General features: G+C 34.2%; 1 protein-coding gene across 5 annotated transcripts in view; it reads left to right on the top strand.

Moving 5' to 3' along the window:
- Positions 1 to 15,778, top strand: part of COX10 (cytochrome c oxidase assembly factor heme A:farnesyltransferase COX10) — a 111,142-nt gene that overhangs the window by 63,378 nt on the left and 31,986 nt on the right. For all 5 annotated transcript variants that reach the window (XM_087955683.1, XM_026667611.2, XM_087955682.1 and 2 more), the window contains one exon: positions 11,880 to 11,950. In XM_087955683.1, coding sequence (XP_087811809.1) covers positions 11,880 to 11,950 — 71 coding nt within the window. The remainder of the gene's footprint in view (positions 1 to 11,879; positions 11,951 to 15,778) is intronic.

The raw sequence follows: 15,778 nt of genomic DNA, 5'->3' as shown, positions 1-15,778 counted from the left end.
CATGAATTGTAGATTGTGAATGCTAGAAAAATTAACTGTACAAAGTATTTTAAGTTATTTAACATATTTATATCTTTCAGCACAAAGCTTTCCATAGGCACCTTACAACTAGATTCATTAGTTATTGCAAAAACATGCTTTCAATGATTGATAGCTCAATCTAACTTTAGTGTTTCCAGTCCAAACTCTAATGACTATTAGCCATTCAAGCCATACTTTTCGTTTATTATTTAGATAAAGATGTGCCTGCTTATAAAATTTTGTTATGAAACAAAATGAAGGGGCTATTAATTTGAAGCTTAGTAGTGTTCAGATTTATCAATTTTATTCAGATAGGAGTCCATCAGGGTTGTAAAGTAGACTAGGAATTAAAAACCACCACCACCACCAGCAGCAGAAGGCAATAGCAAACCACTTCTGTACAGTACTGTTGGCAAGGAATCTGCATAGCCATATCTGGAATGGAATTTTATTTGATGGACTAAACTTTACTTTCATTTAGGTGTGGTTTACACTTTTTTTCAAAGCCCTTCAGATGAATTCAAGGCAGTAATTTAGCAGGTCATAGAAGTTTTCTGAACACAGTCGAAAGCTCCTGGCCTCAACAACAGTGACTGAGAATAGAAAGGAGAATTTACAGAGTGTTGATTTTTGTGGTATATGTCTTTAAAGTTAGTCGATCAACTATTTCTGGCTATGCTATCTGGAATTTTTTACACAATCGTCTGACATTAAATAACTTTATTTAAAAAGCAATTTGTATTTTATAAACCTCATCAAGCTTATATAAAAGTAGAACATGTAGTTATTAGAAACATTATGTATTTTCAGTCCTGAAATTAGATAAGATTTTAAACCTTATAAAAATATTTCTATGCCTTGAGCAATAGCATATATTTTTGTTCATCTAAGTTTTCAATATAAATTCAATTTATTTAAGCTGTTTAGAATTAACCCACCTAGTTTCTCTGCTTAACAATATGTTTATTGTTAAAAATAGAAAAAGCTATGTACGCCCTCAGATTACTGTAATTCTGCCAGTAAAAAATTTGAAACATAATCCAAGTGAAAAGCAACACTGGTCATTATTAATATTTAGAGTAGCTAAGAGCAAACATAGAGTGGATAAAATGGTCCAATAAATCCAAGGCAGCAATCTCTATTTCTTAAAAACAATAATCAAAAGAAACCACAATCTTACTTTAAAATACTCAGAAAAATTAATATCACAAGGAGAGTCTCAAATCATATTTTTAGCATATGAGAACTTATGTGCAGAGCAGACCCACAGTTTAATGGATAATGTTGCTTGACAACTATTTTACATTACTCAGATGGTTTTGAAAAATAATGTATTTTTGAATTATTCCTCAAAACTATTATAAATACTTTAAAATTGAGGATTCACGGAACACGGTCAATGCTGATGCCTCATTGGTAGAAGAGTTGAACATCTTCTTCTCCCGCTACAAGGCGAAAAGACCAGACCACATAGCCTCTGCCTGCCAGCCTTCTGATTTCCAGCCACTCACCCTATACGAACCTCAAGTGTGAGCTGCACTGAAGGCTGTGAATCCCAGTAAAGCTGCAGGTCCAGATGGGGTGCTGGGGATAGTGGTAAAGACTTGTGCTATCAATTAGCAGGGGTCCCGACAAAGTTCTTTAACATCTCCCTGCAAATGGCCTGTGTTCCATCATGTTTGAAAACAGCCACTATTGGCCCAGTCCCCAAGAATACAGCAATTAACTGTCTAAATGACTACAGACCTATCACATTAACATTAATAGTGATGAAATGGTTCTCCAACATCTTAGAACATACCTCCCACCAGACTTTGACAAATATCAGTTTGCCTATGGAGGAACAGGTTGACAGACGACGCCATAGCTACTGCTTTACATACTGTAGTGAGCCATCTGGAGAAACCCGGAAACTATGTCAGGATGCTTTTCATTGACTAAAGCTCAGCCTTCAATACTATCCTGCCGTGCATCCTTATCGAAAAGCTGGCTGACTTGGATTTTCCCTCTTCCATCTCCGACTAGATCAAAGACTTTCTGAGGGACCAACCACAAACAGTGAGGGCTGGGTCTGTCACATCCACCTCCCTGAAACTTAGCACTGGCTCCCCACAGAGCTGTGTGCTCAGTCCCTACCTGTACTCACTGTACACACATGATGTGTATCATCTGACCCATCCACTGTGATCATTAAGTTCTCAGATGATACTACCATATTGGGTCTCCTTACAGGTGGAAACGAAACAGCATTCAGGAGGGAGGTTCGAAAATTATCCTCATGGTGCCAAGAAAACAACCTGCACCTAAACATCAGCAAGACAAAGGAGATGGTGTTAGTCTTTCGGAAGAAGAGAGAGGAACCCACCCCACTTTACATCGAGGGGGGCTATGTGAAAAGAGTTTCCTCCTTTAAATTCCTGGGACACTACCTCAGTGAAGATCTTACATGGAAAATCAACACAACCCAGGTGGCCAGAAAGGCCCAACAGAGGCTCCATTTCCTTAGGGTCTTGCAAAATAATAAAGTGGAACAACGACTGATGACCTTTTACCAGTCCACAATACAAAGCATCCTCACATATTACGTTATGGTGTGGTATGCTGGCTTGACAGCCGTGGACAGAAGACATTACAGAGGATGGTGAGCACAGCACAAAACATCGTGGGCTGTTCCCTGATACCACTAGATGACATTGCTAGGGCTCGCTGCCTTAGAAGAGTGAGGAAAATTCTCAGGGACGACTTACATTCCGGTCAGCACTTCATCTCCTGCCATTGGGTAGGAGATATAGAAGCATAGTCCCCCGTACAGGCTGAAAAACAGTTTCTATCTGTGGGCGGTCAGACTTCTGAATGGAAAATAACACAGACTTGCGGGGCCGGCGTGTTATACAACAAGGTCACATAGTGTAATAAAATTGGGACTGGGTTAGGAACTTCTGTCCTCACTGTAAGTTGTGTCAGGGGGGAGGGTGCATGAAGGGCGGCTCAGCCAATCTCATTGTACACATGTTGTCCTCTGACAATAAAGGTAATAATAACACAATTCCTAGTATCACACAAATGTACACTCAAGTCCACCCTACTAGTTCCTTCTATGGTAGTAATGCAAAATGGAGAAAAACAGGGAAAACAGTGGACAAATAAAGGCAGGGAAAAGAATAGGAAATATAGAAAAAACTAATGTACATCAATACTATTTACTGTACATCTTCTGTCCTTGAAAAGCAATTTTGCTTCTACCTCATCTTCACATAGGATACATATATCATATTTTCTTCTTTAAGCTTCTCACCTCTCTTTGAACATCTTGTCAACATCATTTCTCCACAACTTTCTCTATCATTCCTTTCCCCTTAACCTTTCCACCTTTCCTATATTGGTTTTACAAAGCTGACTTTATTATGTGACCACCTGCTTCTTTTTTTCTTTCATTCACACACTTCTTACTCTTTTTTTTAGTCCACTTTCATTCAGCATTCTTTTTTGGAAGGATGGGGATGTTATCTCACGCACAGACACTTCTTTAGTGTTACATTTCCAATGCATCTACTCTCAGGTCCAAATAACAATGTGCCAAAAAAATGCTCTTAGACATAGCTATTTTTGCTTTTCGACAAACATTCATTCCTTACCAAAGGCCAGAGATAAACTTTCTTCTCCTTTCTACCAATATTTGCATGACTTCAATTTTCTGTATTTGCATGACTTCAATTTTCCTGTCTTCAGTAAACATTCTACCAAAGTACACACATTTATCAACCTGCTCTGCTTTTCATCATTTATAACCTGCAGTTTTTCATTCTGTTTTCCATGTCAGTCATAACTATCTTGGAGATTCTTTTTAAATTAATTTGTGGAGCCATTGTTCTTGCTAAATAAAGGACAGTGTTTGTTCTATGCTAAAAGAAATCATCAATTTTCTGAAAAATGCTTTGAAATCCGTTGTATGGTATTAAGTGTAAGTTTTGTTATATTTTGCTATATCATTAGGCTTTCACCTAACTTTGAATATGCTGTAATTATTTTATTTATTTATTTATTTTAAAAAGCCATACTTTTTTCTTAACCTTCTCAATTGGAAGGATGTTTTGATAAACTTTTTGCATATTCCACATACCCATCAATTATATGTCATTTTTGAGGTATCTCTTACTTTTATGTTTGAATACAAATGTTAAAGGCAGAATATACAATAATGCAAAGTACTTGAATCAGGTAATACTTGAATCAGAGGCTTGTTTCAGTATCTTAACAGGAAATACTATCTAATCTGCTTTAAGAATAAAGCAAAGCCTGGGTGCACTATAGCCTCTCATCCTCCAAAATGTTCCTTAAACAGAAAAGCTTTGTGAATGTTACTTGATTATATAACTGACTTAACCTACATACTCACATGTAAACTAATTCTAAACTGGTCCTCATAAGCATATAGTGCATATGCTTGTTAATATGTCTAGAACCTATTTCATTTAGATCATTTATACATAATGTTGTATATTTTGGGTAAGAACTACAGCAAAGCTTTATTTAGCATTTAATTGGAAGAATACTGAGTTAATATTTTACCACTTTGACTGGGGACAGAGTAGTTGCCTTCTATTTGGGAAGATCAAATAATTGCAGGTTTTTGTGTAAATATTATACACAGGCTGTGGCTATTTAGTTTTTAGTTCAAGTGAAAGCCTAAGCAACCTACCGTCTATGGTATTCTCTTTCAGTTTAGCGTACCTTAAATGCATGTTGAACTTGTTTTTAATTTGAAGCTAATTTGAAGTGGAAAATAATGAAGAAATTTATAAATAGCAGTTAGTTGCATTGAATTCATTTTTAGCTGCTTACAAATTTTAATAAAGATCAATTTCTAATCCCATTGGTTCTGCTTTATGTTCATATATTGAGGACAGGCAAGTGTTAGGTGCAGTTTCTGAAATCAAACATTCTCTACTATTCCTACTCCCAAAAGACTTCTGAGATTTTCCTTTGATGAAATTGTATAGGAAGTTTTCAAGATTTGCTCAGTCTGTGTTGTAGACTTTTGTTTCCCATAATAATTAGTCAAAACACAAAAAATAATCTTAAAAATATATAGGTGGAAAGTGATCTTAAAGCTATTAAAAATAATAAAAAGTATAGATCTCCTTTGAATCCTATCACTTTATGGACATCTTTATGCAGCTTTTTTCCCCTACAAGAAAATTAGTTTTGTCATTTTCTTTTGTCTGCAAAATTGATCCTTCTGATGAATTCTGAACAAGATCTAAACCCATTTAGTACAGCAAACATGTGCTATCTATATATTTTCTCAAAGACTTTTCAGCATCTAAAGACAAAATTACAAATAGATCTTTTACTTTTTATTGGAATGTAGTAAATATACCAGTAATCCAGGGGTCTTCAAACTTGACAGTTTTAAGACTTGTGGACTTGAACTCCAGTCATGTTAGCTCAGGAATTCTGGGAGTTGAAGTCCATAAGTCTTAAACTTGCCAAGTTTGAAGGCCCTTGCACTAATCTAATATTATCTGCTGCTTGCCTGGTTTTTATAAACTCTGTTTGATAATTCTTAATAATGAACAATATCACTTACTGTAATTAAGTTGATAGCTATTAATTCATGATTGCTGTTAAGTTTTTTTCATCAACGTTAATCAGCAAGATTGGACAAGAATTAGCACATTGAGTATGATCTTTACCTGATTCTAGTGTAATTGCAATATAAGTGCCTCTGATAATATTCCCTTATCAAGTATCTCACTATTTAATTTTTTAAAGGGAAGCAACTTCTTAGACTTAGCCAGAAATGAGACAAGGATAAGATTTTGTTCCTCTCATGTTAGAATTCAGGATTATCTAATGAAATGAGTTAATGGGAGATCTAGAACAAAGAGAGTATTCACACAGTGCTTAAATATAGAATACTGTAGGTTGAGCATCTTTTGGAAATGATTTGGAAGAAGGCCTTTGGAATATGCAAGAGTGCCATTTCTGCACCTCCAGCAGCATTTTTTTTTTCAAATTTGCATAGAACATGAGCTGTTTTAAATGAGTGCTGCACTTGAGCGTTCCAGATTCCAAAACATGTTTACCAAATTATTTTCAAAGGTTGCACAGCCATAAAAATCAATATTACAATAAGACATTAATTTGAATAACTTTAAACTATAATTATACGGTATAGTAGAACATAGAGCATTAGTTTTTCCATAGATCTTTTTTTGTAAAAGCTGTATATTACAATTTTATCCTTTCTTTTTTTACCCTTGCTAACCGACATGACCAGGAAGCTACTGTTGTCCAGCTTGTTTAATTCCCCTGTTGGCTTCAGTATTAGTCACAGTAGAAAGAGAAAGCCATAGTAATTAAATCTTTGATCTGATTCAGAACAGTTTTTCTTATATTCTTATTATACTATAGATTCACTTCTTTCATTAGCAAATAAGTTATGAAACTTTTACATATGTCACAATTATTTTTCATTTTGCCCTTTCCTCTGTATTTCTTTTTCTCTGCTTCACTGAATATAGATATATAAGAATTATTTTCTTTTTAGAGTGACTTACCAAAGACATTTAATAGCCAATAAAAGAGAAAAATGTGGCAGTGTCTTAAGTTGTCCCATAACCTATTTGTAAGTCATGACCCACCATCTGAAAACCACTGAGCAAGAGAGCTCTTTAATCTGGCTCTAAATCCGATTGATACTCAAGCATCAGTTTTATATTTGTATGTAAAATCTAACATTTTCACACAGTCCTAATTCTTTCATAAACATGATAAGTGAAGGCCAGTTCAGAAGAAAACTGATGAGAAACATATGATTGTTCGTAACATTAAACAATAAAATAGCAGTTGACCTTACACTTTTAGAACCACAAAATGTAATTAGGTTGTCAATTCAATGAAAGCTATGTAATGGGAATGATCTTTAACAGAAGTTTACCCACAAGTCATATTTAATGTGGTTTTTCTCAACATCATGATTTAAATATTTATTTCTATTGATTTCAAAAGTTCCGTATACTCTTAATATCACAGCCAAGTTATGAGAGTTAATGGTACTCTATCACTGTAGATTTAATTCTCTCTATATCCTCCTGCTATTGAAATTGCCAGAATTGTAGGAAAGGTAATATTCTGCATCAGTCAAATGAAATGATGCATTCAGACTTCCTGAGAAAACAGCTTTTTTAAGCAGCTAAAATATTTATTTATCCAGGTTTCATCTTATGGTTTTTTTCCCCAAAAAACAAGCAAAACTCTCAAGTCTTGACCCCTGCTTAGAACTAGATATGAATGACATTTGAAATACATTTTTAAAGAAAAGTAGAGGGGTACTTTTGCCCCCAAACATCTGGGGGAAAGTACAGAAAATCTGATAACTGATCCCTTACTGACATTATTTGGATCTGAAGTGATTGTATACACTTTTTCTTAGATACTGTCTATTTATAAAAATTACTGTTAAATATCGCAGAAAGACAAATTGAGGTAACACATTAGGAACTAGGTTTAACATACAGTATCTTACAGACTTTCCTGTCACCCACTATACCCACCTAGAGAAAATGGAACAATGATACTGGATAGTCCCAAGGAATATGTTACTTTTAATTCCTGAACCTAAACCTTTAGCAGCTGAATTATTTAAAAAGCTAAATTGTATTTTCTGCATTACAAAACAAAATATTGAGTACTTTAATGTGTCGAAACATAACAAAGATGTGCTAGATTAGACTTAGACCCATTTAATCTAGCATTTTTGTTCCCAATCCTTCTTTGGAGACAGGAATATTCTCAAAATATCTGGTGTTTAAACGCATCCTTAACTGAACCTAACAACAAACAATGATTTGAAACAATTGATAGCCATATCCTCTGTGAATTCCCTATTAGAGAAATGCAAATTGGTGGCTATCATTTTATTTGATAGTAAAGATACGTAAATATTTCTCTTTTCCTTCTCAATAGCTTATCATTCAACTACACTGGAATGCTTCTTTTATTGTGGACATATTCCATGTATTTGTGAATAATAAAATATTTTCTCGGTGTGACTAGTTGGAGATGTGAGGGTCAAAATTATTGATAATGGAATAACCATGACATAGAAATCTATCGGTCTGTGTCTGTCAATCTAATCTATTTAATTTAATATAATCTTTTTCCCAGTAGAATAATCTAATAAAAACACTAAAAACTTCATAAAACTCAAAACAATTATACATATTGTCTAAATATTGATAGTTTGTTATGATTCCTTAAAATAGTCTCTACTGAAAGTTTTTATTACTGAACTATGAAATATTAAACACCACTCCTGTCAGAGGTGGTATTCAGCAGGTTCTGACCAGTTCTGGAGAACCGGTAGCGGAAATTTTGAGTAGTTCAGAGAACCGGCAAATACCACTTCTGACTGGCCCCACCCCTATCTATTCTCTGCCTCCTGAGTCCCAGCTGATCGGCTGGGTCTTCTTTTGTTGCCCTGCACAGGAGAACAGAGCTAAAAAACAGGTTAGTGAGGTGGGAAGGGAATGGGATTTTGCAGTAAACTTCCCCCTGGAGTGGGGAGGGAATGGAGATTTTACAGTATCCATCCCCGCCACCCTAACCAAGGCACGCCCACCAAGCTATGCCATGCCCACAGAACTGGTAGTAAAGAAAATGAATCCCACCACTGAGTCCTATCCAATTAAAATTATTTTTTTCAATGATTGCTCTTTTTACTGTCTAAGAAAAGAAGGTCCAGATACTTTAATACTTTTTCATTGCCAGTGCATTTTTTGCCATTTTTTTTTCTTGATTCCCTCCCTGTATCTAGTTGGCATCAGTTTAAAAGAATGTTACAATTCCTGCACTGATTTGCTTGTCTGTCCCACTTGAAAGAAAATGAATTGTCAGGACTTCCGGTTTGAGCTTCTTCAGCGACAGACCGAAACTTCTTCTCTGCGAGGCTTCGATCCGTGCTCGCCGCTGGAGCGCCCCGAGCCGGCTGGGTTCGGGGCTAAGCCACCCCGTAGAGGTGGTGAAGAGGGGGAAGACTGCCAGCAGGGTTGAGGAGAGCCTCATCTCTCCTCCCCAGCTGGCCATTACTCCCTTTTCCGAAAGTGGTTGCAGCAGTGGTCAGAAATGGCCACCACAAAGAAGAACTCGACCGGAAAAGAATGTGCAGGAGGAAGATAAGAAGAGAAAGTTTTGGTTGACCAGGTCAAACAGCAAAAGCAACAAATAAGGTACCCTGGAATTGAAACTGTTAAAAAACAATAACATTGTTCCCTAAGAAGATTTTTAAGCTGCGAAGGAGAGAGAAAAGGGAAAAGATTTGGTTTTCTCCTTTTCCTATACTGACAGCTAAGAGACTTAAGCAAGAAATTGGAAAAAAATCCACTTTGACATCAATAGGCATTTAATGCTGAAAATAAAAAGTCAAAGGGATAATAAAGATTTCTGGATAATTAAAAGCTTTTGAAAACAGGAAAGGAGAGAAAAAGAATAAAAGGGTAGGATCTGGAAGGGAGGAGACTGCCTGGAATTAAAAAAGAACTTACAGCAAAATCTCAACAAGACTTCCAAAAGATACATTCTAACTGAAATATCACAACAAAAACCCCAGGAAGAGAAAGTCGAAAAAGAAATAAGAAGATATAACTCGGGACTATCTGGATTACTTGATGATTTCTGGATTCTTGGTTATTGTTTTGAATGACTAAACTTAATCGGGTGGTTGTTTAAAACTGTTTAAAATGGCTCCACTTTTAGAAGAACTGAAAATGGAACTTAAAAAGTACAAAGAAGATGCAAAAGAAGGGAGAGGTTCTTTTGGCTTCGTATTTCAGTTTTTAGAAATGGAGATTTGGAATTATGAGAAACAACAAGAAATGCCTACAGAACAAGAAGATTGTGACAAAGAAGAAGCCATCTTTAATGAACAAGTAATCTTAGATGGGGGAGGAAAGGGGGAAAGAGAATGGAAAGTTTAAGATTGGGAAAAACAACTTCAAAAAAATAGAGTGAAAAATAAGTATAAAATCATAAAAGCAACAGAAGAGGGAAATGCAGAAGAGAGAATTAGAAGTAGAGAGACAAGGGGGTAAAAGGGGAGGGAGAAGATGAGAGGGAAGAAAGAAAGGAAAAGAAGTTATAAATGACAGAAGCAAAATATAGAGAAACAGGGCCTATTTAGAGATAATGGGTGAAAACTTAATGGAAAAAGGGATTCTGCAAAGGTACATAAGATAGTATGTGGTTATATTAGAAGCAGAAATAATTTTAGAAAATATGAAACAATGTATGATTAAAATGTCTGATAAAATAGCTATCGTAATTCAGTGGAATGCTTGTCAATAAATAAATGTAACAAAAGGTATATTTAATGATTTATAAAACATATGTGAAGAGAAATAAGGGAAAAATTAATTATGGAGATTATATGCGTTTTTAAGGAAGTATGATATTTAATTGAAAAAATGTGTTAAAGATGTTATGGTTTTAATGATTATTAATGATAGAACTGAACTGGAATGGAATGAAGGTTTATAATTACATATATTTACAATCTTTCTTTTTTTTTAAAGAATATAGTGTGTATTATAAGAATGTGCCAAGCAGAATTCGATTGGAAGTTATGTATTATGTATTATATTGAAGGTCATAAACTTAAGGTATATATTGAAGTTTAAATAAGAGTTGAATGGATATAATTAAAAGATATAACTACAGGAGAAAATTTGTTTAATGAGAAAAGATAATATGAAATTGAAACAGAACAGACAAAAGTATAAATATAATGATTTGAATTGAGATGAGATAATCAAAATAAAATTGAGAAAATTAAAAGAGGGGAAAAACTATATAGAAAATGTAAAATAGTATAAGATATGGAATAGAATACAAAAAGGAGCATGAAATTGCGTTTTGTGTCTGTATAAAGAAGTTCAACCCGGGACCATGCTATTTTCAAAAAATATGTTTTACTTGTATTTTGTGTGTGAAAACCCAAATAAAACTTTATTTTTTTAAAAAAAAGAAAGATAATGAATTGTCATAGAAAATTATTTGTTAGCAGTGACCAAAAGCATAGCATGAGCTAGCTGATACCTTACTTATTTTCTTCTGTCAGCAACATTCACCGACTGTGAATGCAAGCCTTACCTTTTGCTGCTTTCAGACAACAGAAATTTCTTTTATGTTTAAGGTTTTCTGTTAAAGAAACAGTCACAAGGTCACCCTTGAAATTCATATGAATAATTTCATAAAAAGGATGGAAACCTACTGAAACCTGTTGCTAATTATTTTATATTGCTTTCATGAATAAATAAAAAAGATAGACATTTTTGTTTCCCTAGATTTTGCTTTAATAGCTATGGACATGTTTTCTTTGCAAAATGGATTCACAGGATTATATTAGGCTGAACTGCCATGGAGTGGAAAAGGATTCTCTTTAGTAGCAGTAGCATATGCTAGAATAACTGACTCTTGACTGGGTAACACAGACCTCAAATTTTGGTAATCTTAAATTGTTACACTATTAATCTTTAAAACAAATAACTTGCAATTAACAATGATTGTGCACTGTTATTTAAAAAATATGCAGAAGGAAGAAGGTGTTTTTATGGAAGAATTGTCAGATTTGCCAAAAGCTTTGAAGGGAATGGATTTTTGGGGGGCTTATTTTCAAAGTTTTTGTTCATGCAGTTCCCCTGTCCTTTAAGGAAATGTAGGAAAAGTTACATATAAAATAATATTGCACTATCTCAGTTGTACCTTGATATATTTTTTTGCATGAAGACCAAGCAGATGCAAAAATAATTCATACTTTCAACAGCTTGAATGCCTCTTAAAATTCTTTTCTTTTGTAGTTCTTTGAGGTTCCATTTGATGCAAATATGAACAGGACAAAAAACAGACCTCTAGTACAAGGACAGATCAGGTAAGATTGCACATATGCTTTCTTTAAGCAGAAATGTTGCTGTATGTATTTCCCCCATTTTCAATCTTCCTTTGTGCTTAGTTAAATAAAGAATAAAAGGCATGGAAAGAAATCATTTTGAATGCTTTGATGATTCTGACACTTATAATGCCACCTAGAAAATACACCAACTTGCCTTCATCATGTTCATAGGTTGCATAAGGACCATTATAGATATGCTTATTAAGAGTTACAGACTTCAACATTTTCGTATAAAAATAAACAAACATCAGAAGCCAAATGCTGATCCTACTGGGACTTGAAGATTTCCAGAAAAGCTAAAGTCTCCTGCATTAAATCTTAAAAGAAACTTACCTTACCTAACACAAGTAAATAGGCTTATGCTCTTTAAATATTTGGATACAAACCACATAATACCTGATCACTGATTTATGATATTCTAGTAGATTAGAAGCACAATAAGTTTTCTACTGCCAGTGACATAATCACAGGAGATTTACATTATTAGAATGATTCAAGAGCCCTGGTAGTTTCGGAAATAAATAATATATAATTGTGATTGCCATGAATTAAGGATAACATTTTGGGACCAAAATGTACACATACACAATTATTCAAAAGTAACATAAAGCATTAATATTACAATTATGGATAAGTGCTGTACCATATCACAGCAGTTGGAACTAACTGAGAATGTGCTATTTCCTGTAACTGTTGAACATGTTAGCCCTGCATTCTGTTGGGTCCTTGGTGGTCTCTGAGCTTGGTGGTTTTCTTGCAGACATTTCATTACCATACACTGTGATCTAACTAACATCATAAGGCTGATGATGTTACCTAGTTTGGTAATGAAATATCTGCAAGAAAGCCAACAAGCTCAGAGAGCACCAAGGACCCCACAATTTAACCTTGAACTACAAATATTTGCTTCTATTGGTACCTGCATTCACTTCCTACCTCAAATCTTAATTGTATCATTTTATACATATTACATTTAATGATAGAGAACTTTTTAAACTTTCCATTTAAAATAGTACAGCTCTGTAAATGAAGTGTGACTTATGTGAAAAAACTTAGATAACTGAATGTATATCAAAACTTGTTCATATCTTTTTCTAAAGACCTTGAGAATATGCTGCTAAATACTATATATGAAATATAGTTATCCTTTTATAAATCATTTTAACACTTTTTGCCAAGATTTTACAAAAAATAATTCTTAAATATGTCTCATCTTTTGTGCATACACTTTTCTTTGTGTATACATATAAATAAAAAGCCAAGGTCCCAGGAGGCTTCTGTTTGAACATAAAGCAACCTTGATTTCTGCTTGTGTGTCTGTTCAGTTTCTTAAAGGATTCAGTTCCAAGTTCTAGGGGGATGGAGAATGCTGCACCTTATTTGCAAACTTTAAACTAAAGCCCTTATTCATAAACTATTCAACAAACAATTTTCAGATAGCATTTCCATGATTTGTGCCAAGGATTATTTATAACAAAATTATGTTTTCCCTTAGGCATCTATGAACAGTTGGTCCTATTTATTTCTGTGTTTTATCCATCATCTTTGGAGGATTGAAGAAAAGTGATGGATGAAATTACATGAAAATTGAAACAAAATAGTAAAGCAAGCCCTGGGGGTAAACTCACCCTCACTGTAAATAGAGTACTTTAGTAAACTTGTTCTGATTTGTTCTGTGAGGTGGTGCTAATTATAGATTTCTAAGTTCAGTTAATTTTATTTTAAAAACATCAGGAGGAAAATTTTAAAGAGAACATCTGTTGAGCACACAGTAAGCCAAAAATTGAGCCCAGTCAAAATTCAGTGAAATGGATCTATACCCTTCACTCTAGTCTTTGAATTTGGTTAGGTAACTATATATGAAATAAAATTCCTCCTTTCTCATTCCCAGAAAAAATTAAAGGTTTTTTTTTTTCTGATCTGAATTACGTTCACAGTAACTCACACAGGCAATCCAGTGCTTGCATGTGTTTCCTACAGAAAAATGTTCTAAAATACATTAAGGGACAGAGCTCTCAATTGCTAAAGCACATATATAAAATACCTGTTTCCCCACATTATTTAGATGAAATTGGAAGGATTTGAAAGAAACACCATTTGGCCAAAATCATATATTTTTTTTTTAAAAAAAGAAACTATATATTGTATTTAAATTGTCCTCTTTACCCTGCATGCTGTAATCATTGCCTGGAAGGGCGGGGGGGAGTGGTCCCAAGCATGTATTTATAGTATTTAATGATCTTTAAAATGTACATAGTTTAAATGATAAATTCCTATAGATTTCATGTTAGTTCAACTGCCACTATTTCTTCAGCTGACCAAAAGTATGCTTAGCACAAGATCCATCTTATTGTGGGGTGCTGTCCTAATGTTTGAAATCATCATCATCATCGTCATCATCATCATCACAGTCAGCCAGATGTTCAAACTGGGTTTGGCATTTTTGTCTACCTATTGAGTCAATAGGCAAATCAATATTGAGTCCTTACTCAATAGGCAATAGGCAAATCTGGATGTTTGATGGTATTATCATCATCATCATCATCATCATCACATTTCTTCTACAGTTAACACTGAAGGCAAATCAAAACTACATAGAGATACATAGAGTATTTGAAAAGTTGGTATGGTGTATTCTGGGAATCATTCCAAACATGTTTGGGGCATGTATAAGGAATTTTGCATGCCTTCAAAGCATTGTTGGGTGGGGGGGCGGTGTTGTGATACATTTGACTTTCATCAAGTTTAATGATGGGCTAGTTTATTCTTGTTCTTTTAGTTTAACTTTTTGATGATGTAAATACAGAGACAACTACTGAGAAAATGTTTTGAAGTCTATTGATTTTACATAGCATACTAAACTGTGCAATTTTCGCTGATCAAAATACTTTAAGATTCATGAATGTATAGATCATCTTTTGATACCCTTCTCAAATATATATATATTTTGCTGTCTTCAGATCAATAGAGGGTGAGGTTTTCACTATGAAGCCCTGTTAGCAATGACTCACTTTCCCTTCATTTCACATGTTCATATGCCTCTCTTCTCTCACATCCTATCAAACTTTTTAGACAAAAACAGCTTATTTCCGTCTGTTCTGATTTTATGCTTGATGCATAAATGGATGCATCTTGATTGAATCAATAGGCTCAGTTAGATGCCTACTCTCTACAACTATTAAATCCATTGGATTTTTAAATTATTTGTGAAGATTATTGTGCAATCCAGCTTCAATTATTTTGTTTTTTTATATAATAGAGCTATAATGGACCAAACTTTGTAACTATTTTAGATTTAATGTTAATTGTTTGTTTGTTTGTTTGTTTAGAATATAGCTGCTTTTTTGACATAGCCATGACAAATATTATGTAGACTAAATATGAGATAACATTGGGCCACATTTTCCTGTCATGGTAAGCTATAATTTGGGAAAGAGATCTTATTAATTGTTCCAACCAGAAATTGCCCCAAGGCTAAGGAAATTGTTCAAGTTATTTATTCTTCCACAGCTTGTGAAATGAGTCACTGTAAGCATGAGTTTTGGCACAACTCCACCACATGACATCAAGGAAGCCAGTCGGATGTAGCAGTTACAAATGTGATCCTTATGAAAGCATTACACTCCTAATTATTATTAGGATAGTAAATCCATCACTTCTGACTGAGTGACAAAGAAACATTTATATTTGCTAGGCATATTTTATCCTCAAGTAGTTTTGACAATGTATCATAGACATTTGATAGTTTGTTAAAGTAATTCCATTCAGCACCCAATCTCAACTTACCATCTTGGTAAATTTCCTTTC

This window comes from Notechis scutatus, chromosome 2, assembly GCF_049901735.1.
Source record: "Notechis scutatus isolate UNSWTSFEM ecotype Mainland chromosome 2, rNotScu1.2, whole genome shotgun sequence".
NCBI classification, from domain to species: Eukaryota; Metazoa; Chordata; class Lepidosauria; order Squamata; family Elapidae; genus Notechis; species Notechis scutatus.
The sequence above is the reverse complement of the archived record's forward strand: the minus strand, read 5'-3'. Positions and strand labels throughout refer to the sequence as shown.